Consider the following 24,498-nt stretch of genomic DNA (forward strand, 5'->3'; position numbering starts at 1 on the left):
ATTAATATCGTAAGCTAAAGATTATTTCTTGTTAGTTTATAGTATTCTCAAATAAGTTCACCCTTACTATTAGTATAACTTATACATTATCAAAGAGATCAAGATTCCTGTGCAGCTATACAGTGAATAGCACAGCTTTACAGTTTCAAGCTGGTCAGAGAACTACATTGGAAACACTGACTGCAGATGCTATAATATAAAGATATATGCATGGCTCCCAACACAATTACAATCACACCAGTACCTATTGCGCTTTGAATCTATTCCTCTTAACATTTCCACTGCTACAACTCTTTAAAACAAAATTAATGCTTTAACAATTTTTTAAAAAGTGCTTCCAAAATCAAAAAGACAGCAAATACTACAAATCTGAAATAAGAGCATAAACATCATATCCTAATAAACTGTTAACTCTGTTAGCTCTTTCACAAATGTTCCTCTGCTGTGTATTTCATCATTTTTGTTTTCAATGCTTATGTTATCATTTTCTTATGGAGGTTCATATTAAAGATCTTCAGATGTTACGTTCCTTTTGGAAATGTTCGTGTGGCTGCAGTTAGTCTGCAGGAATGCTCAACGTACAAACAAATTCATTCAGAAGATTTATTTGGTCTCTCACTACAAACAAGTTCAACATTACTAAGTCACGTATTTTTTGTTTTTTTTATAACTATTTAGAAATTCACAGTCTTTTGTGCAAACTAACAAGGAGTTGAAAATTAAATATTTGGCAGATTTCTTCACCAGGACTGTAGCACCTTCAGGAGCTGCCTTTTGCCTGATATGCATTCATAGATTCTTTCCTCTACCACTGGAGCTGGAAGTTGAGATTGTGCATTTCCTGTTTTCCAGCCAATCCATGGTTCTGAATAAAATCATGAATTAAAGTGCCATCATTTCCTGGAACACAAATAAGTATTAAATCACACAGAGGATCAAGATTACAACTTGAAACTATTTGATAACACTTACAAGATATTTTACAGAACTAAAAGTTTCAATATTACAATATTAAAGCTCATCTATGTTCCCTTTTTCCCTTTTTGGTTACATTTTTTTGGAGAAGAATAGTTCTTTTTTAGCTGGCTGCTGCTATACTTACAGCAGCATTGAAACCTTAATCTGTTCCATACAATGTGGGATAGCTCAGCTTCCTTTAGTTCAGCATTCTTACATTGGCACTTTGAGTTTATTCTAAGTAAGTCATTCCTGAGGATGTTCCCGTCATCTCTTTCCACATACTCCACTGAATAATAGAGTTGGTTAGTCATTTGAATTATGATATTGAGTCATGAAGTTTCAGATTATGGTGGCATGCAATCCTGCTCCTGTTAAAAACACCAGTCAACATCACTCATGTATCCTGGGCCCAACACATTGATGCAAATACAAAGAAGGTACATTTTGTTAGGAGTTTGAGGAGGTTTGTCACATCACCAAAGACTTGCACATTTCTATAGCTGTATGATGGAGAACATTCTGACTGGTTGCATCAGAGCCTGGTGTGGCGCCTCCAATGTTCGGGATCGCAAAAGGGTGCAGAGGGCTATAGGCTCAGCCAGCTTCATTACAGGCACAGATTACCCCAATATCAGAGGTATATTCAAGAAGCCTTGCCTTAGGAAGGCAACATAGTTGCAAAGTGGTCAGTGAAACACTTTACAGTGCCAGTGATCAGCTATCGTGGTGCAATTCCTGCCATTGTTTATAAGAAGTCTTTCCCGTGACATCTGTGGTTTCCTCCAGCCACTGCGATATTCCCCCACATTCCAAAGGTGTACAAGTTAGGGTTACGTGAGTTACTTAAGTTATGCTGGCACCAGAAGCATGGTGTCACTTGTGGGCTGCCCCCAGCATATCTTTGGACTGTGTTGGCTGTTGATGCAAATAATGTATTTTCCTGGACATTTTGATGTACAAGTGACTAAATAAAATTCATCATTAATTTCTCCATTAATAAGGGCCCTCACCATCTAAGACATGCCCTCTTCTCTTTACTACTGTCAGGCAGGAGGTACAGAAGTCTGAAGACTATGATTAAGGCAAAGCTTCCTCTCCTGTCATCAGATTTCTGAATGGTCTGTGAACACTACCATATTATTCCTTCTGCTGCACTATTTAATTTTTGTAGTTTTTAGATTTTATCTCTTTGCATTGTGCTGCAGCTGCAAAACAACAAATATCACGACATATCTCAGTAATATTAAATTTAATTCTGCAGAAATGCTCGGTTTCGAGGTGCTGGATCATCACACTTGCTGTCCCCCTAAAGCAGCGTCTTTATAAAAACCACACCATTCTCACTCATACAGACCTGTAGTCATCCACATACCTATATGCATAAGCAAATACAAACCATTCCACTCCTTCCTCTTCAATCTATTTCAGTCTCAGGACTACAGTATGGCACTAATAATTTTAATAAAAATCACAAACAAATGAGCTATCTGGATTAACTAACAATTTTTCTATAAGTATTCAGGAAGAAGGTTTAAGATTTCACTGTGAGAAAGCCATGAACACTGGAGTGATCTCAATGGAATTAGAATGAATTGAAAATGATATCATTTTCAAAAAGGATGATCAAACAGCTCACAAGCAACTACCAACCCCTACTTCAATACAAAACAAACTGAATAATTTCAGATCAATGTTTAATAACCAAGGCAACATAGACTCTGGTAGGATGCATTCCACTCTACCAATATCTATGAATATTCTTTGAGGTAACCGCATTTTTTGTATCAAGAGAAAAGTTCATCCAGACTTCTAAATGGAAGTTGACAAATCCTACCTATTAAAGAATTAATTAATTTACTGAGATACAGTGAGGAACAGTCCATTCTGGCCACATCATCCAGCAATCCCCTGATTTTAACCTAACCCAATCACAGGACAGTTTGCGATGACCAAATAGCCTTTGGATTGTGGGAGGAAACCAGAGCACCCAGAGGAAACCCATGCAGTCACAGGGAGAACTTACAAGCTCCTTACGGTCAGCAGTGGGAATTGAATCTGAATAGCTGGTACTGTAAAGCATTGTGACAACCACTACACTACTGTACCAATTAAGCTCAATGTTATGGAGACTCAGAGCAAATTTTGGAAAACATTTAGAAATTGACCAAAGGTTTGAAAACTTGTCTAAATTATATGAAGTTTGGAATTCCTTCACATTATGAAAAGATCTGCAGCTAATACTGCATGGAAGTAGTAGATGAATTTATGAGCATTGAAAAACATGGTCTGAATCCCGGTATTTATTTTTAAGACTAAAATCATTGCATGAGGATAAAGCATTATTTTGAATAATTTCTCACCTGACATTACAGAATAGGATGAGGTTCTGGACAGCAATGAGAGTAGACTGATCATTCTGCCCAGTTATTAAGTGCCGGTCGACCACCACATGAACTGCATCAGGTTCACTAGCTAAAAAGCGAAATGTGAAGAGAATAATGAGACTTTAATAAAACATCCAAACCGCATGTAGACTCACTTCTACTGGCTCCTCTAAAAAGCCATAAAGTTGTTTCTAACCTTACCTATAATTTCTATATCATAAATTTCATACTGATCCTTTTAAGATATTTTGAAATAAACATTATACCAATAACAGACTACTGTTGTTTCATTTCTTACTTTTCACCTGCGCCCTCCTGCAGGACACAACTTCGTTCTATGGTACCAAGGTACAAGAGCAACCACAGAGCAGTACATTTCCAAAGGAACACTGTTCATCATCCATTCATTTACTCGACCAATTACTATTTTCCTTTTCCTCTGCAGTGCCAGAAGTTTTAAACACCAGTTTGCAACTTTTTTCCATAATCCAGACTTGAATCACACTATTTGACTCAACAATGTAGTATTCAGCTACAAAGAAATCAGGTGATATTTTAACAGGAACGTTGTTAAATCCATCTCCTTTTAAATGTAAAGGAAGTCTTTGGAAGTAACCATGCACTAACAGGAGGACCAAAACTGACTTACCACTGAACGTGGCTCCAGAGTCTTTCACAAAATCCTCCACGATGACTGGAAGGCTTGCAAAATCTTTTCTCCTCACTAGCTCAAAGACAGAGGGCTACAAAAAAAAAGCCCAAATGTAAAATATCCTTTACACTTGTGTACTGGAAATGATATAAAAACAATTTCGAATTTTGAAAATACAAAAGCTCAGACCTGATCAGATCATCATCTTAGGACTGGAAGGTGTTAACAATGCAGTTTTTAGTAAACTAGATTGCTCAATGATCTAATTAAGTGTATCTTGTTTATTTATTTAAAGATGTACAAAATACAAGATTTTCAAGAATGTTCTTGGCAGTACAGTTCAGGGTGCTAACCAAGAATAAAACCAGCAAATTCAGCTGATTAAAAATGGCATTTTTTAGACTTCCACTGAAATTATCACAAGAAATCAGTTTAAAATCAATGCAAATTTTAGTGGCAGAAGAATTGCAAAACAAATATCACTGGAAGTCGCATGTTTTTGCGTTGTCTGTCCTTCTATTCCACTTAAAATAGCTTATAGACCAAGTTGAAACTGAGCTGGGTAAAAGAGGAGCTAACTAGGATTTCAAGAAACAATGGGTGTACACTGTGCATGAAAGCAGTGATAATTTATGATAATAGACTCTTCGATGAAATAGCTCATATATTACAAGTATAAGAGGCTACATGTGGGAAATGGTCAATGTAGTAGTATCACACATGGCAAGAAATTGGGAAGTATATAAGATGTCTAAAACTTGTTACTTTACAAATGAGGAAGAAGATAAAATCACCATTCAGCTTGTAATGAGTTGAAGAACATGGGTCTGTGTAGAAACACAGCACTGAAGTAAAAGATCTGCCATGATCTTCTGAATGGCTTGAAACAACAAATGCCCTATTCCTCTCCCTGGTTTGTTTACCTTCAGAACAATTACCAGTTGACATTTCCCAAGAGCTTTCTGAAGCGATTGACGAATGTCACAACGATAAATATGGATATATCAAAATGCAAGTCTTCTTATGTTAAAAAAAAGTTAAACTGGATGCTTACTCCAGTCATGCTATAGCCATGAAATATCCATGACTTTTCCTGGTTGGTAGCACAGCACAAAGCAGCAACTCCATGTCCCACCGCACAAATTGGCTCTGCAATTAGACAAATAAAAGCAAAATAAATGGCTGATCCCAAAACTGGGGAAAAGAGGTGGTGGTTTTTTGTTGGGGGATACAGATGAGAAATCCAGAGGACAGATTCTTTCATTTATCACTTGTACATTGAAACATACAGTGAAATGCATTGCTTCATTTATAACCAACACAGCCTAAGGATATACCGGGGGCAGCTTGCAAATGTCACACACATTCTGATGCCAACATAGCATATCCACAATGTTCAGCAGAATAACAACAGCAGCAAAACAAGTTCCTTTCTTCTGACACACCTATCACCCACACACACACATACACAGTTCTCTAACTCCAGGGGTCCAGTCTCCAGTGCACTCGTGCACTCACAGTCATCAGGCCTTCAACCATCATGCCTTGACTTCCGGACTTCTGACGTCGTCCCCAAGACTCAGCAATGATAGGACCCCAAATTCCAGGCCTCAAACTTTGGTCTCACCAATGATGGAACCAAGAAGTCTGGACTTGGCGACTCACATATCTAGGCGATCATTTGCCCTCATGCCTCCAGCCCACATGGACCTCTGATCCAACGGGGGCATATCACTGACCTGGGGGGGGGGGGGAGAGATGTAGGGGGGGCACCATACCTCATCCTCACGAGTCTTCTTCCACAGCACTCGCAGGACCAAAATCCATCCATGGGTGTTTCTTTGTCTCTTCTCCACATCGCTGGCCTTCGAATGTGGAACACAGGCCTAGGCTCAGGCCTGACGTCTGACTCTTCATGTGCCTGTCCCTGAACTGGAACCTGGCCTCTACCTCCCCTGTCAAACCCTAAACCAAGCCTATGAATTTAAAAAACAATCAGGCCTGAGCCTTAGCTGTCACCTCTTGACCAGTGAAAGATGGTTATGAGATGATAAAGCAGACAGAAGAGCTGTAAATCAAAACTCAAATTCAATCAGGTGAAATTGGTGAACTAGAGCAGGATTCAACGGTATAAAAAGGCCAAAGGTGGTGCAGTTTCAAATAAAATTAATATAAAATCTTAAAAAGTTCATTCCTTCACTCCCATCTACTTCTCTCAGTTTTCAGCGTATTTACTGAGCAATATTAAGACTTTCCAATAAAAAAAATCACGATTGGCAACAAAACAAGTCCAAATGTTAACCAGGCCTCCTTCATCTGTTTACAAGAAAAATATTCAGTTTATTGGCCCTTCAGTTATTGGAATCTATCTAAACCTCCATCTCATCCTTCAGAATTCTGAAGACCCATGTCAGGTATTTTAAACCACTTCTGCTCTAAGGAAAACAGAACTAGCTTATGTTGTACTTTACCAAGCAGTTTTTTAAAGGCCATGAAGGCAAGTACAACTCCATACTATTCATGTATGACCAACAGCGTTGCAGGTTTTTTAAAATATTACTTCAGGGTGAAATTTTAAAATTTGTGGTTGTAATTCTCTCAAGGGATATGGGTGACACTCAGAAAGTTATTTACTTCCACTGCCTATTTGCCTCTAAAATGATGTTGAAAAGAAAGAATGCAGCTAGAGTCTATCTCGGCATGATATTAAATTTACTTATCCTTGCCCTGCATTCCTGCTTCCTTCGCCTCTAAATCATCACTCTAGTTCTAAAATATGGCTTTCAGATCTCAGCAGCTGTACTTTGCTTTCTTTGAGTAACCTTTCCAGCACAATGTCCCAGCAAACAGTTTCTGCTTTCGATTCCTAAGTGCTGTGTGCAGACATTTTCAAATTGCAGGAGAAATGTTCACTCTTGTGATTTGCATAATTCCATTATCACTTCAGCTTGCGAATGGGTTGTCTTCTAAAACTTCCTTGATGATCACTGCCGCTCCTGGTCTTTTTTTCCTTCGGCACAGCAACACATTGTTTTCATATGGAACCATGATCCCTCATGCTTCTGTCCCCATCCAGGTTTCCTAGGCAATGCTGCCACATGGAGAAAGAGCTCTGGAGCAGCTTGTATGTCTTCCCAAATTTTGACAAACTGATTATATTACTGCTGTCCAATCAAATTCTTTCTTGCCAATCACATGTACATCTTCCAGAGAAGGTCAATGAATAGCAATCTGGAGCTGAATCTATGAATTGGCTTCCTCAGCCAACTTCGAATATGCGAATGTCAAACAATGATCATGGCCTAAATTCCTATTTTTGGGATTCAATGCCATTACCATAGAGCAGACTGGACCAGATTCTGCGTCTCCAAAAGCAAGTGTCCCATGTTAAGTGCCTCATCTCCTGTCACTTCCACGCTGTTTCATTATCAACAAGGCACAAGTCAGGTTTGTAATGGAATACCTTTCACGTGCCTGAATGAGTTCAACTCCAACACTACTCAGGGAGCTCAACGTGATCCAGGTCAAAGGATCACATTTGGCCCTCACTCACCCATCTAAGTACTGAATTCCTCCCCCACTCTGTACCGCCTAAGAATTACAAAGCACTACTCACTAAGTAGGACCTCCCCAACCTATGCTCCCAAATCACCAAGAAAAACAAGAGCCTTGGCACACAAGACCATCATCACCTGAAGCTTCCAAAGTCAAACACCACTCTAAACAGGAAATTGATCATTTTAGGTTGAAACCTCCAAACTCAGTGTCCCACAACACTCTAGAGTATAATCCACAACAGGGCTGCTACTAATCAAAGACAGCTCAACACCACCTTTCCAAAGGCCAGTAGTCTCAACAATAAATATTCACATCTCATAAGTGAAAGAAAATCCCCTCAGGTGGCACCAAGATCGGGAGTGTTGGAGTCAATGAGGAAGGTTGTCATGGCTTGCAGTGGCATCAGGACCAGCTGAAAAAAATGGACTGAAAAATGGAAGATGGAATTTAAAGCAGACTAGTGTGAGGCACTTTGGTAGGATCAACCAAGTTAAGTCTTACACAGTGAACGGTAGGGCACTGAGCAGTGTGGTAGATCAAAGGGATCTGGGAATACAGGTCCATAATTTATTGAAAGTGGCATCACAGGGTCATACAGAAAACTTAATAAATCAATGTATTGAGTACAGGAGATGGGATGTTATGTTGAAGTTGTATAAGATATTGGTGAGGCCTAATCTGGAGTATTGATGAGCAGTTTTGGTCACCTAGCTACAGGAAAGATGTAAATAAGGTTGAAACAATACAGAAAATAATTTACAAGGATGTTGCTGGGTCTGGAGGACCCGAGTTACAAGGAAAGATTGAATAGGATAGAACTTTATTCCTTGGAACATAGAAGATTTAGAGGAGTTTTGATAGAGGGATACAAAATTATAAGGGGTATCGATAGGGTAAATGCAAGCAGGCTTTTTCCACTGAGGGTGTGTGGTACTGCAAGCAGAGGTCATGAGTTAAGGATGAAAGGTGAAAAGTTTAAAGGAACATGAGGGGAAACTTATTCATTCAGAGGGTTGCAAGAGTGTGGAACAAGCTGCCAGCACAACAGATCAATGTTTAAGACGAGTTTGGATAGGTACATGGATGGTAGGGTATGGAGGGCTATGGTCTCAGTACAAGACAGTGGGTGTAGGCAGTTTAATTGGTTCAGCATGGACTAGACTGACTGAAGGGCCTAATTCTGTACTGGACTCTCCAATGACTCTAAATTTATTGCAAAGGTTTTTATTTCAGAAAGCACGTATTTCCTCACATTTCTATTATAAGTTATTATTATGGTTGTGAATGAGTTACTCACTTTTCTCAGTGCAGAAATTCTGAAGAATCTTGGCCAGATATCCACTGTTTGCAAGATCTACCATAGCACCGGGACAATTAGGAATCAAGATAGCATTGTACCTAGCACCTTGAGACACAAAATATGTCAATTACGAGCAAATTACAAAAAAAATCATAAACCAAAATATTAAGTTTCAAGATGCTTCAAAACTAAAATAGTTTAAACTCCAGTGAGTGTCATTCACTGCTGGGGAAGAAAATACCTGAAGCCACAAAGGCCTTTGCGGTCTCTCACAAGTTATACCTATTATCATCTTCATGCCTGTTTCACTAATACATACATTGCAGATTCCTACCTTTTCCTTTTTCCTATACTCACTTTTCCACTCAAGTTTGTTGCTAGCTTCATCCTGTTCAATTACAGCCAATTAAATTGCTTCTGGAATTTATAAATTGCAATGTTCAGAGAACATAATATATCCTTAATGACTGAAACTTTAGGAATATGATCTGGGTTTATTCAATGTGTTCAATCACTTTACTGTAATTAAAAACAGTTAATTACATTGCTTACAGAAACATGCTCTCTCAAATTTTGTACAGGCACTACCCGGGTTATGTACAAGTTCTGTTCCTGAGTCCGTCTTTAAGTCGGATTTGTACATAAGTCGGAACAAGTACATCCGGTATTATTTAGCGTCAGTTAGTTATACGTTTGTCTTAGTATATATTTTACCTTTCTCTGCATATAAAACACTTTTATGTATTCCAATAATTAAACCACTGTGTTGCTTATAATAATTGTAGATATCATCGGGGCAGGGCCTTTCACATGCTCCATTATTCTCACTTTATCCGTTATCCTTTAAAATTGTTCCGATCGTTGACTGACTGTAGCCTAACGATTTTCCAATGACCGATGGCATTTCAGCTCTTTCCAAACGCTTTATTATTTCCACTTTATTTTCAATCGTGATCGCTTCCCGTCAATGGAACAGAAACACTGCAAGTGGCAGGTCCTAAGCTCCGCCAGCTCCCGAGGTCCGCTGGGTCCTAAGGACCACCACACTGAATTCTCCGTGTCCGCACTGAGACAGGTTAAATGGGACAAGTGGGGGCTGTGCTGGGTTTGGGTATTTGATCCTCCACAATATTCCATGTGGGAATTTAAACTGGAGGTGGCAGAGTTTTTCTTATGAGGTCGAGTTGCGAGCTCGAAATCAACCCGGCACAGGAGCGGTCTGTCACTGGATAAAACTCCAGCCCAGCGCTGAATTCACTGCACCACCAGCCAACCGGAACGGGGGGGGGGGGGGGGGGGGGTCAGGGTGAATCTTACTAAGAAAAATTTAAGCCAAATACAAAGTTAAACACTCAACACAGTGACAACGGCAACGACTTAAAATGGCAGATGGAGTCCCTATCCAACTTTAAATGGCAGACAGCATTGCGATCTGACTTAAAATGGTGGACGGCGTTCTCTTCCTTGGTTCGTAAGTACAAGTTGTCCATAAGTCGAATGTTCGTAACTCGGGGACTACCTGTACTTCAATATATAACATATTTGTATTCTATATACAAAGTTCTGACTACTAACAGCCATTAGTCTAATCTTCACTTCACTATATTTAATCTTAACATCAAAATACAGACAGATATAATGACATGCACCCACAGAATATAAATTTTCTACTACATGTTGAATTTATCAAATATTACACACATCATTGTGAATGAGAATCTTACCATCAATTGACTCCAGTTTAGCCGGGTTGGCATATGGCTTCATGCGAAAATCATTTATCCAACGAATATTATTCTCATCCAGCTCCACAAATTCCATTGGCTTCCCCTATTACAAATAAATATGGATGAAGGATTTCAGATAATGGCCTCCACAAAATGGATGTCACCTGACTTGGGGCAGAATTATGCTGCTACACACATTAGGGAGTGACAAGGTGTTAATATTCACTGCCAACAGTTGTAGTCTATTTCATTAAATACATAAAGGCTGGTGCTTAAAACATAGATTCATTTTTTTAAGTGCTGAAGTCAAGTCTATGAACTAGACAATTGCATTCTACATAATTTTAATAAAACTAGTTGAAATTTCCACAAGATTATCCTTGGTGAAATTAAGTGTGAGTAAATATATTTACATAATCTGAGCAAAATAATTTAAAAGGCATTAGTTCCACTTAATCCTCCAACATTGTAGTTTAATTAGTGCACCTAACTGCAAGAAGAAAGCAAAGGACATAGAAGTTCAGGGTTTCTCCGATCACTATGGTATAATCTGATCGTATCTGTGGAATTTATTTACACGTCAAATTTAAGTGACCTGTATTTGAATAACCTTTGTCCCTGCCGAAGAAGCTAGATATGAAAACCAAGTAACTGCTTTGCCATCAGACAGACGGCTAAATTTGCAGCAAGGCAAGATGACTGTGGAAATCATGGAAACTATTTACATCTGCACTATTAATGAAAAGCTTTGTGGTAAAATGTGACCATGGAGAGAAAGATTTTATGGACAGAATGTTGGTGAAAAAATACTTTGTGCCACAAGAAACAGCTTGATAATAACGACTGCACTTTGGCCTCCACTGATTCTATGACAGCTCACCCATGCAAAAGCACAAATAACATTACCCAGTTGCAATCACAAAAGTAAACATCCCAATAAAATAGCTAACTCCAAGGTACTTACCCCTGGAGTGGCAATCTGGAGGTTAAAAGCTGTGCTACAAAGCATATAAGACTGATGGAAGGACTGTGCAGATACTCCTGTAACAAGAGGGTAATTGGAAGAAAGGAAAATAAATAAACAGCTTAATAGAATCCTGTACTGAGTGTTTCCCAACTTTTTTTAGCCCAACACCTTCTTAAAGTACCTTAATACTTGCCAACGCCCATCTTAGGCCCAATGTACTTTCTGGCACCCTCCATGGTGTAAGAACTACCATATGCTAACATGAGAAAAATGATTCTACTTTAATTTTTTATTTGTCTTTAAACCTAGCTTACTTGGTACCTGTGTACTGTATAGCAGTTTCGATATCACTGTGATTCTTGACTTTGCTGGTTTTTTGCAAGAGATGGAATATCTGATTCAAGTTGCGATCGTAAAAGCCTTAAGTCCCCACGCACAACAAAGACCAAGCGGTTTCTGTTTTTTGTGAGTATGCTGTTCACTGCACTGGACCCTCTTTCAACAAGGTACGAGGATGGAAATGCAATGAAAGAGCAGATTGGCTCTTCTCCAAAGATGAGGAATCTTTGTATGACAGTGTAGCCACATACCACAAAAACCGACATTCTTGAAAAGCATTTTGCTTTATCGACATTCTGAATTTTAATATTTTCTTCGTTCAAGCTCTCTTCCTGTTCCTCCACCTTGCAAAGAAATGGGTTAATCACCCAGTCTGGAATTTCCAGATAATTCAAATCCTTGAATTGATTTTGAAACTCCTTCTCCAGTGACTGCAGGTATAAGCAGTACCCCTGCAAATCACTGTCTGTGAAAGACATCTTATACATCTCTACGTGAATGAGAGGTGACCCGATAGAGGTGTATAAGATAATGAGAGGCATTGATTGTGTGCATAGCCAGAGGCTTTTTCCCAGGGCTGAAATGGTTGCTACAAGAGGACAGACGTTCAAGGTGCTGGGGAGTAGGTACAGAGGAGATGACAGGGGTAAGTTTTTTTACTCAAGAGAGTGGTGAGTGTGTGGAATGGGCTGCCAGCAACAGTGGTGAAGGTGGATACAATAGGGTCTTTTAAGAGACTTCTAAATAGGTACATGGAGCTTAGTAAAATAGAGGGCTATAGGTAAGCCTAGTAATTTCTAAGGTAGGGACATGTTTGGCACAACTTTGTGGGCCAAAGGGCTGTATTGTGCTGTAGGTTTTCTATGTTTCCATGTTCCTATGCAGAGAAACTGAGAACATTCTTTTCTCATTGCTATGCTTATTTATTTCCAATTTTCCAATATAAGTGAACACTGTACTTTTTGCCTGGATTCAGTTGAAATTGTCACCCTACAGCTTCATATTTAGGATGTTCATTTTGTCATACAGATCGGCTAGGTCTGCCACATCTCCACATAGCTCAATCTTGATCCCAAGCTCTTGTCAACTTAGAGCAAAAATTTCGCCACAGTGTCAAAAAAGATCAAAAAAACATTTTCAGCAGCAGTTTTTGTCAGCCAACACACTTCAGTGTGAAGAAGCAAGAGTCCAAATTCTTGGTTGCAAGATGCTAACGATGAATTACATAATGGATTACAAACAGACTTGGAATTTTTTTTTCATAAATGCCACTAAACCAACATGGTGACCTGTCATATATGGTGCTCCATCTGTTGCACAAAAAATCCTGTTCCTAATCAGAATACTTGTAACCTCAATATACATTTTGAGCTCGTTGTAGATTGATACTCCACTTATGTTTGTTTTTACAAAAGGGAATCAATAAACTGCATCATTTCCAATAAACAGTATGTGTATATGCCATTAGTAGCCTTATTGTTTTGCACAGTTGACTCATCCAGTTGTATCCCAAATTCTGTTTTTGTAGCTCTGTGCATAGTTGATATTCAATGTCTTCGCTCATTTCATCAATATGATGAGCTACAGAGTTATTATTCAGAGAAATTGATTTTAAAATACTGGTATTGTGGCGACCCACTTTCTGCGCAGGCGAACCGCGGGGGGAGACTTTGGTAATGCACCTCTGATGTCATTTCCGCCCAGAAAGGGCAGGCGCTAGGGATTAAAAGCCAGTGCCGCGAAGTTCAAATAAACTAGTCTCAAAACGACTTACTAGCTGTGTGTCATTATTTCAGCGCTGTGTGTAGCACATCGCTACATTGGTGATACCGACAGTCCAAACGGGATTTGGACCAAAGATGACCGTCTCTTCATCTGTTCACGCAGTTTCGTTAAAACTGCCGACCTTCTGGACACTGCGACCACGCAGAAGCAGAAGCCCAGTTCCAGATTCGGCAGATATCTTCTGATTCCTTGCGTTACCTTCACGTGGTGAGCGCCCTTGACCAGGAGAAGGCCACGCAGGTTGCAGATTTCATACAGTCACCCCCGGAAGGCACTGCTCATTGGGACCTTTGGCCTCTCATGGCGTGATCGGGGTGCCCGCCTGCTTCACCTGGATGGTTTGGGAGACAGACTGCCGTCAGCATTGATGAACGAGATACTGTCCCTGGCTGATGGACACAAACCCTGCCTCATGTTCGAGCAAGCGTTCCTGGAGCAACTGCCCGAGGACATACATCTGCTGCTAGCTGACGCAGATTTCAGCGACCCCCGGAATGTGACGGCCCAGGCAGACGTGCTGTGGAAAGCCAAGAGGGATAGCGTGGCGTCCGTCGGTCAGATTACCAGGCCACGTGCCCAACAGCGGACCAGACCAGGCCCAGCAGGGAGGCGCACACAACACAGTGGCAGGAGTGAGGACAGTGAACAGTGGTGTTTCTACCACCAGCAGTGGGGCACAAAAGCCCACCGTTGTCGCCCGCCCTGCCAGGGCCAGGGCCATCTGCCGCTAATGACTATGGCAGCTGGCCACCAGGACAGCCTCTTGTACGTCTGGGACAAACAGTCGTGACGCCGCTTCTTGGTTGACACCGGAGCAGAAATCAATGTCTTGCCCCCGACAGGGTACGACACCCGCAACAGGAAGCCAGGACCACCCTGAGGGTCGCAAACGGCAGCATGATACAGACCTATGGCACCCGCACAATGCAGCTGCAGTTCGGCGCCAGCCAGTTCACGTGCACTTCACACTGGCCATGGTGGCCCAACCACTCCTGGGGGCAGACTTCTTGCGAGCTCACAGCCTGCTGGTTAACTTGCAAGGGAAAAGACTAGTCATGCCAAGATTTTCCAGACGTTTTCCCTGGGTGAAGCCAAGTTGCCGGCCCCACACCTGGACTCCATCGCGCTATCGAACAACGAATTCACCATAATCCTGGCAGATTTTCCATCGATTCTGGCACCGCAGTTCACAGCAGCCATGCCCTGACACAGGGTTCAGCACCACATCCCGACCAAGGGACCACCCCTCCACGCCCGCTCACGAAGGCTCCCCCCGGAAAAGCTCCGCCTGGAGAAGGAGGAGTTCCAGAGGATGGAGGAATTGGGGATCATACGGAGGTCCGACAGCCCATGGGCCTCCCCCCTGCACATGGTGCCCAAAGCAGCCGGGGGTTGGAGACCATGCGGCAACTACCGCAGACTGAATGAGGCTACCACTCCAGACCGCTACCCTGTGCCGCACATACAGGACTTTGCAGCAAACCTGCACAGGGCAGGAATATTTTCCAAAATAGATCTCATCCGGGGATACCATCAAATCCCGGTGCACCCTGAAGACATCCCCAAAACAGCACTTATCACCCTGTTCAGCCTGTTCGAGTTCCTCCGAATGCCGTTCGGCCTGAAGAATGCCGCACAGACTTTCCAGTGGCTAATGGATGTGGTGGGACGCGACCTGGACTTTGCGTTTATCTATTTGGACGACATCCTTATAGCCAGTAGTAGTCGCCAGGAGCATCTGTCCCACCTCCACCAGCTCTACTCTCGCCTGAGTGATTTCGGCCTCACGATCAACCCGGCCAAATGCCAGTTCAGTCTCGATACCATCGACTTCCTGGGCCATAGGATTACCAAAGACAGGGCAACACCTCTGCCCGCCAAGGTAGACACAATCTGCCTCTTTGCCCGGCCCAACACGGTCAAAAGCCTACAGGAGTTTGTTGGTATGGTGAACTTCTATCATTGTTTCCTCCCCTCAGCAGCCTGTATCATGCGCCCTTTGTACACCCTGATGTCGGGTAAAGGCAAGGACATTACTTGGGACGAGGAGGCCGCAGCGCTTTCGTTAAAGCCAAGGAAGCCTTGGCAGATGCCGCGATACTGGTGCACCCCAGAATAGACGTTCTGACTGCACTCACGGTGGACGCATCCGACACAGCAGTCGGTGGGGTGCTGGAGCAGCTCATCAAGGGGCACTGGCAACCCCTGGCGTTCTTCAGCAAGCACCTACGACCACCCGAACTCAAGTACAGTGCTTTCAACCGGGAGCTGTTGGCACTGTATCTGGCAATCCGGCATTTCAGGTACTTCTTAGAAGGTACTGCGTTCACGGACCACAAACCGTTGACCTTCGTGTTCACGAAGGTGTCCGATCCCTGGTCGGCTTGCCAGCAGTGACATCTGTCCTACATCTCTGAGTACATGACGGACATCCAGCATGTCTCGGGAAAGGACAACATTATGGCGGACACACTCTCCAGACCAGCTGTCCAGACCCTGTCCCTGGGGGTGGACTATGCAGCACTGGTGGAGGCGCAGCAGGCAGACGACGAGGTGCCCAGCTACAGGACCGCAGTCTCCGGTTTGCAGCTGCAGGACTTTCTCATAGGCCCAGGTGAGAGGACCCTCCTGTGTGACGTGGCTACCGGCCAACCTCACCCCATCGTCCCGGCAGCCTGGAGGCAGCGAGTTTTCGACTCCATACACAGTTTGGCGCACCCATCTGTCAGAACAACCGTCCGGCTGGTCTCCAGCAAGTTCGCGTGGCATGGACTTCGCAAGCAGGTCAGTGAATGGGCCAGAATGTATGCGCAGAGCTAAACAGCCAAGGTGCAGCAGCACACTAAAGCCCTGCCGCAGCAGTTCAAACCCAGTCACCGGAGGTTCAACCACACTCATGTGGATATTGTGGGCCCTCTAACAGTGTCCTTAGGAGCGCAGTACCTCCTAACTATGGTAGACCAGTTCACGAGGTGACCAGAGGCAATCCCGCTCACCAACACATCTGCCGATTCCTGCACCCGAGCACTGATTGCAACCTGGGTAGCACTCTTCAGGGTACCGGCCCACATTACCTCCGACAGAGGCGCCCAGTTCACCTCCAGCCTGTTGGGAACGCAGCTACACCACACACCTGCCTACCACCCACAGTCGAACGGACTGGTGGAACGCTTCCACTGTCACTTGAAGTCGGCTCTCATGGTCCGCCTGAGAGGAACTAACTGGGTGGACGAGCTTCCCTGGGTCCTGCTTGCAATTCGCACAGTGCCCAAAGAGGATCTGCACGCCTCGTCGGCCAAGTTGGTGTACGGCGCACCCCTGGCCGTCCCGGGAGAGTTCATACCAGCCCCAAGGGGGCAAGAGGAAGAACCCGCAGCAGTCCTGGACAGACTACGCGAAAGGCTCGGCAACCTGGCCCCCGTGCCAACTTCACAGCATGGATGGACCCCGACTCATGTAACCAAAGACCTGCAGAACTGTAAGCTTGTGTTTGTACGAAGGGGCGGACACCGGGCACCGCTACAGCGGCCGTATGAGGGGTCATTCAAGGTGATCAACAACAACGGGTCCACGTACGTTCAGGAGGTTGGGGGGACAGAGGAGGTTTTCACGGTGGACCAACTCAAACCAGCCCATGTGAACTTGGCACAGCCGGTCGAGGTTCCGTGCACCGTGGCGCAGAAGCAGACCTCCCAAACAGAGGCTGATACAGACTGTGGACATTGGGGGGTGTATCGCCGGTTCTGGGGGGGGGGGAGGTTATGTGGCGGCCCACTTTTTGCGCAGGCGAACCGGCTCACAAATAGCCAGCACACGGGGAGAGACTTTGGTAATGCACCTCTGATGTCATTTCCGCCCGAAGAGGGCGGGCGCTAGGGATTAAATGCCAGCGCCGCAAAGTTTGAATAAACTAGTCTAGAAACGACTTACCAACTGTGTGCCGTTATTTCAGCGCTGTGTGTAGCACATCACTACAGTATCCATTTTGAGAACAGTGGTGAACACTTCTGATATAGCATGCATTATTTATCTTTCATCAATTGTATGAGATATAAAAGTCAACAAATGTTTTCAGTGCTAATTATTTTCAGACATTCCACAATTATAATAATAGACTGAGAATAAAAGGAGTAATTTGATGAACTGTGACTTCTCATTAAATTTAATAGAATATACCATCAATTTCCCGTAACATAAGGTCTAAGAAATAATGCAAACCATAAAGATAAACAATTTTATAAAGGAGGACTTTAGCAGGTGATTGGAAAGTACACAGGTAGCATCTAGCCAGTGGTGTCATTAGACTCTGTATGTTAACATCTCCTTACTTTAATCTGAAGTTCCCACCTGCATCAAGAAGACAGTATCATTCCAGTACCTCAGAAAAATAAGGTAATATACATCAACTATTATCACCCAGTGGGTCAGACAAACAGCATCATGCATTAACTCCAGCCACCCAGACAATCTCAACGCACTGCAATTCACCTATTTCACCTACCACCCAAAATAGGTCTATGGTGAATGCCATCTCCTTGACCTGACACTCATGTCTGGAGCATCTGGACAGCAAAGACAACCACAATAGACTATCACTCCATCTTTAATACCGTAATTCCAAACAAACTCATCACCAAACTCTGAAATCTGGGAATCAATGTCTCAGGACAACTGGATCCTCAACTTCCTGACCAACAGACCGCAGTAAGTATAGGCAGCAACATTTCCACTGCGACTCTTCTAAACCGCAGTTCCCCACTAAGTTGATTCTTCAGCGCACTTCTCTACTTCATGTATGTTCTTAATTGCATGTTCTGTTTTTTGCTCTAACTCCATCTGCAAGTTTGGAGATAATACCACTGTAGTGGGTTGTATCTCAAATAACAATGAGATGGAGAACAGGAAGGAGGGAGAGATCCTAGTGACATGGTATCGTGAAAACAACATTTCCCTCAATGTCAGCAATACAAAACAGCTGGTCATTCACATCAGGAAGGGTGGGGGAGGGGGTACAGTGCACATGCTCCTGTCTTCATCAATAATGCCGAGGTTGAGAGGTTCAAGTTCCTAGAGTAAACATCACCATGGCTTCTACTAGTCCAATCATGTAGAAAAATGCATGTCTCCTTTGATCCTTACCAAGTTTTGTTGACGCACCATAGAAAACATCCTATCAGAATGCATCACAACTTGGTATGGCAACTGCTCTGCCTGTGACCTCAAGAAACAGCAGAGAGTTGTGGGCAGAGTTCAGCACATCCTGTAAACCAACCTTCCTTCCATGGATTCCGTGTACATCTCTCACTACACCAGTGAAGCAACCAACATAATCAATGATCCCACCCCTCTCCCACTGGGCGGAAGATTCAAACACCTGAAAGCACATACCAATATGCTCAAGGACAGCTTCAACCCTGCTGTTATAAGCCTACTGAATTACACCCTACTATAAGGTGTACTCTTGAGTTCACATTCTATACCGTTATGACCTTGCACTCAATAGTCTACTGGCACTGCACTTTCTCTGTAGCTGTCACACTGTATTTTGTATTCTGTGTTCAGTTGTTGTTTTACATTGTACTACTTCAATGTACTGTGTAATGATTTAATCTGTATAAACAGCTCTATATATATATATATATATATATAAATAGATATACAGTAAAATATACAATATATACAATAAAAATATACAGCTTCATATATCTAAAACAAGCTTTACTGTTCATCTCAGTATGTGACAACAATAAACCTATTGGTATAAATGGGTACAATGCAAACTTTAATAACTGGAAAAAGAGCACACACTAGACCAATGGGGCAACAGCAAGAGACTTGTGCAACACAAAGCTGAAAACTTGCAGATGGAACACATTTTCTAGGGCATGGTCTTCCTCTACAAATGATCGTTTTGGCAAATATAGTATATGTGCGAGATTTTTTTTAAATGGCAGCTCCAATGGTCTCTGTTGAAGCTCAAGAAAATGTGACCCCAGGTCCATCATAGAAGTTGTTTGACTTGTTCGTACACAAACCATCCAGAACACATGCTCCAGCTTGCCACGTTAACCAAGCTACAAATAAGCAGACATCCCACCTCTCCTGGAAGTTCCGAGACTCTCCCGCATATTGATAGCGGATATATATATATATTTCTCTGTGAGCGGGCTTCACAGTCTACCTCTCTCTCCCTTTCATTGTCCATCAGTTCAGATTAATGTCCTGCAGCACTATGGCAGAGTGTTCCAAAAAAATATAAAACGTACTTCACCCTACACTACTACTAAAGTGTACCCCTGCCTATGACAGAATTCAGAAGTCAGCTGTCTCACAAAACACTTGTGAATCTGATGTCTTGCAAATTCAGAAATTCACTGACACAGACTGCTGTGAGGTTGAGACTTCCAGCAAAATGCTCAAATCTGCCAAGCAAGCCACATCACAGTACAAGGAAAGTTTGCAAAAGAAATAGAAAAGCTATTTGCATTCGCATTTAGCTATTATCATTGAGAGTGCCAACAAAATACTCAACAAGGAATGTGTGTTTGTGTATAAGTACTTTCAATATGTGATCAAATAAACTGTTGTGCTCTTTCATAATCAAATGTCCTGTATACATACACCCTTGGAGGTCGACTGGGGGGCGGGGTGGTGGTGCTACCTCCCTGAAATGAGTTTTTGCAAGGTGGGATGTCTGAATAAGACATGTGGAAAGAGGATATATTGACAATAACAATCTGAGTTTATTAAGTGTTGCACTGGAGATTTGCAAACAAATCAGTATCTGTTACTCGTTCAAGTGTGACCCTTTACTTCGCTGGGGTGCAATACAGGAACAGGGAATGGATTTCGTGGGCAAATTTTTGTGCTTGTTTCCACGTTAGTGGCCCCCTCACTATAGTGCCGACCCTCACAGTCCGACAGGACCGACCACCGAGCAGCCGGCACCCTGAGCTGAGCTCGGCGGCAGGTGACTTCTCTCTCCACTCTCTGGGCCTTTCACTCACTGGCCGCCGAGTTCCGCCCGCCTTCAACCCACCTCCGGCAGCTGCGCTCAACACCATCAGGCAGCTGGGTTTCGAAGACATGGCTCCGGCCCTCTGCAGCAAGAAGGGAACGGCAGAACCCTCAGCCACGCAGCGACCGACAGCGGAACCTCTGCTGCCCGCTCTCGTACTCCCCGGGCCCGACGCCTACTGCTCCTATCGCCTCGGAACCGTCCTCCGCAACTACGCTTCCCCCGGTGTCTCCGCCCATCCTCTGCCGACTAATGTCCAGCTCCACAGGCTGAATTTCATTAGTTCGTTGATACGTCTAGCCTTTTCTGGCGCTTCACTCAATGGCATGTTAACCGCATAATCTTAAAAAAGCGTTTCAATGATCTTGTTATCAGGCTCTAGGATGATAAGGGAACTGGACTGTATTTTACTCGTGGTCTCGCAAATCTGAGATGCTGAGGTATTACATATAGTTGGGTCTTGGTCCTCTAGAGCATCATCCTTCGACAGAACATCATGCTGGGGATGTTAACAACGTTTATTTTCTAACCTGCGTACACGGTTAAAATGCATTTTTTACTTGCCTTCCTCCCCCCCCCCCCCCAACTATATCTGCATTTCACTTAAAACTCTGCAGGTTATTTTTCCCCTTCTCCAAATTTACGTTAAACTTAATTTCTATAATTGCAAATGTGAAGTCTTTTATGGACAAACATAGTCAAGTTCAGCATTTTTAATAATTAGTCATTTCCTTCCTTTACTAGCTGTAAAAAGCAATGGCCTGTTGATATTATCATCCCAATTTGTATTGATACTTTTTAATCCTCCTTATGAGAAAATAATTGAAAATACCTTTTTAAGAACTATAATCAATTATATAGTAATAATACAAGCAAAAAATCTGATCCCTTACCCCTACATTAGTTCTATAAATTAAGTAGCTGCTTCTCTAAGAACAAGGTGTATTCTTGTGCAGCTCTTGTGTGTATTTTCTTCATCTTGTCAGTTCTTGCTTCAATGATTACAGTTCTTCTATAATATCTTACAGGCTGAACATTTGGACCATTCCAAAAACGTAGTTTGTCTTTACTTGCCCTGATTGACTAGTTGTTTAACTGTGTTCCAAGTATTTCTAATACTACCTGTTTCTTAAGGGCGTATAGAGTTATGGAGTGCTACAGCATAGAAAAGGGCCTTTCAGTACATCTAGTGCATGCAGAATTGGTCTTCTGCCTACTCCCATCTATCTGCACACAGACTATTTCCCTCCAAAACTCTCCCATCCATGTACCTGTACAAACTTATCTTAGATGTTACAAATAAATCTATACTTATCACTTAAGGCAGCAGCTCATTCCACAGTCACACCACCCTCTGAGTGATGAAGTCTCTACTCAGATTCCCCTTTAATATTTCAGCTTTCATTTTAAATCTATGACCTCGAGCTGTAGTCTCATTCATCCTGAGGGGGAAAAAGGCCTGCATGCATTCACTTCATCTATAACCCTTGTAACTTAGACCCTTATAAGATCTCTCCTCATTCTCCTGCACTCCAGGGAATAAAATCCTAGACTATTCAACATTTCCCTGTAACTCAGGTCCTCAAGTCCTGGCAACATCCTTGTAAATATTCTCTGTACTCTTTTACGCTTATTAATATCTTTCCTGTAGGTAGGAGACCAGAAATGCACACAATTGAATTGAATAATCTTTATTGTCTTTATGCATAGTTACAATGAAACTCTGTTTGGCTTCCTCTCAGGCAATTAAATAAAATGGTAGATAAAAACAAGACAGTAATAGAAAAACAGTATTAAATAGATAAGTAGCAGAAAATAAGTTGCAGTGGCACCAGAATATCACATTAATGCACAACATGCCATTAGTACAAGTATTTGAGTCCTTGTGTGTGCATGTGTCTGCTCAGTTTCAGTCTTTGTTCTGTGGGAGTGGTATGATGGAGGCCACATTTCTGAGGTAGAAGCTGTTCCTCAGTCTATTTGTTCTGGCTTTTAGTGTCCTGAACCTTTTGCTGGACGGCAGCGGGTCAAACAAGGAGTGGCCGGGATGTGTGGTGTCTCTGGATATGCTGATTGCTTTCCTCCTGAGTCTGCTGGAATAGATGGTGTTCAGTCCTGGGAGCTCCATCCTGATAATTTGTTGGGCTGCCTTCACCATACGATGCAGGTCTTGCTTCCATGAGCTCCTGCTTCCAACGCATTATTCTCTACATTCTACAGCGTTCACCATCTTGAACGAGATCCTACCACCCAACACGTGGTAAGATTTCTATGCTATGCTGTGAGGTATTTTAGCATTTTCTGTAAAAGCAGTGTGTTCTGCTGGTAAGAGTGTTTTGGCTTTGGCTGAAGGACTTAGGAATGTTGTGTCAGCTAATTGTAACCTTCTGTCCAGTGGAAGATTCGGGAGAGCTGGGCAAGATCAGATTTCTGAAAACAGTAGTCTGGTTTGGGACATTTTGGCAGGAGCTGCGGAGATGCAGCTGGAAGGAGAGTCCCCATTGCAACAAGTGCTTTGTGCAGGTGAGTGGCTCCTGAGAGAGAGCCAATTTGTTCAAGATGGCCTTTGAGGGAGGTTTGGAGTGTGGCAAATACTTAGATTTTTCTTTTCTTGTTCTGTAACAATTTGTTCAAGTTGAAAATTTGGTAAATGAAATTTCTTTATAAGCTAATGCTGGTGAATGATCTTTTATATCTGGGCTACTGATAATAGTGTATGGGCAGTATTTCCACAGCATTCACTGCAACTTATGTTCCTTAATTGGAATGTCCTAACTTTCCTGTTTGGTTGAACCCAGAATCATACTGATCCTAGACGTATATTGTTTATGAAAGGTGGCCTTCTCACCGAGTCATGTGGCTGTTAACACAGGTAGTGAACGAAGTTTGCATACGAGGCCGGTGAGAGGATTGCATGCGTCTTTACATTCTCCCTCCCGCCTCCCCCCCCCCCCCCCACCGCACTCCACTTTTCACAGGGATGCCCCCTCCATAATTCCTTTGTCCATTTGTCCATTCTCACTAATGTCCCCCTGTGGGCATGTATCCCTGCAAGTGACAGAAATGCTACAGCTGCCCACTCACCTCCATTCAGGGTTCTAAGCAGTACTTCCAGGTGAAGCAACACTTCACCTGCAAATCTCTTGGGGTTATCTATTGTATCTGGTGCTCCCTAGGTAGCCTTCTCTATTTTGATGAGACCAGATGTAAATTGGGGGACTATTTTGTCAAGCACGTCCATTCCATCTGCCAAAAGCAGAATTTCCAAATGGCCGAACATTTTAATTCCTATCCTCATTCCCATTCCAACATGTTGGTCTATCAGTCAAAGTCCTATCCTGAGCCTTTTGGTTCATCAAGCCGGTGCTTATGCCGGTTTCAATGTTGGTCCATGGCCTACTCTTTTACCATGATGAGGCCACTCTCAGGGTGGAGAAACACCTCATATTACATTTAGTTAGCCTCCAACCTGGTGGCATGCACATTGATTTCTTCTTCCAGTAATTCTTTTCCTTCCCCCTTCCCTCTTCTTCTATTCTGCACTATAACCTCTTATCTCTTCTCCTCACCTATCACTTCCCCCAGTGCCCCTCCTTCTTCCCTTTGTCCAATAGTCCGCTCTCCTCTCCTGTCAGATTCATTCTTGTCCAATCCTTTATTCTGGCATCTTCCCCCTTCCTCACTAGTCCTGAAGAAGATTCTTGGCCCAAAATGTCAACTGTTTATCAATTTCCATAGAAACTGCCTGACCTGCTGAGTTCTTCCAGCATTTTGTGTGTGTTGCTCTGGATTTCCAGCATTAGCAGAA

The 24,498-nt window shown here is 42.9% G+C and overlaps 1 protein-coding gene across 1 annotated transcript; it reads right to left on the reverse strand.

The window, feature by feature from the left end:
• Positions 1 to 589: 589 nt before the first annotated feature.
• Positions 590 to 20,901, reverse strand: gatd1 (glutamine amidotransferase class 1 domain containing 1). Its single transcript, XM_059975687.1, has 8 exons — positions 20,712 to 20,901; positions 11,546 to 11,622; positions 10,579 to 10,684; positions 8,852 to 8,959; positions 5,051 to 5,145; positions 3,994 to 4,087; positions 3,321 to 3,432; positions 590 to 900 (listed from the first exon to the last, which is right to left on the reverse strand). Exons 1-8 carry the CDS (start codon positions 20,758 to 20,760, stop codon positions 894 to 896), a joined length of 648 nt encoding a protein of 215 aa, XP_059831670.1. The 5' UTR covers positions 20,761 to 20,901; the 3' UTR covers positions 590 to 893.
• Positions 20,902 to 24,498: the final 3,597 nt, after the last annotated feature.

This window comes from Hypanus sabinus, chromosome 7 (assembly GCF_030144855.1).
Source record: "Hypanus sabinus isolate sHypSab1 chromosome 7, sHypSab1.hap1, whole genome shotgun sequence".
NCBI classification, from domain to species: Eukaryota; Metazoa; Chordata; class Chondrichthyes; order Myliobatiformes; family Dasyatidae; genus Hypanus; species Hypanus sabinus.

What these genes read in the sequence shown, in the direction of transcription:
- gatd1 (XM_059975687.1), bottom strand. Translation starts at nt 20,760, where the DNA reads ATGTCTTCGAAACCCAGCTGCCTGATGGTGTTGAGCGCAGCTGCCGGA. An exon ending in GAATTTCTGCACTGAGAAAA is followed by an intron (nt 5,146 to 8,851) that starts GTGAGTAACTCA and finishes GTCTAATTGCAG; the next exon opens with AGCCAATTTGTGCGGTGGGA. An exon ending in ATGGCTATAGCATGACTGGA is followed by an intron (nt 4,088 to 5,050) that starts GTAAGCATCCAG and finishes TTTTTTTTGTAG; the next exon opens with CCCTCTGTCTTTGAGCTAGT.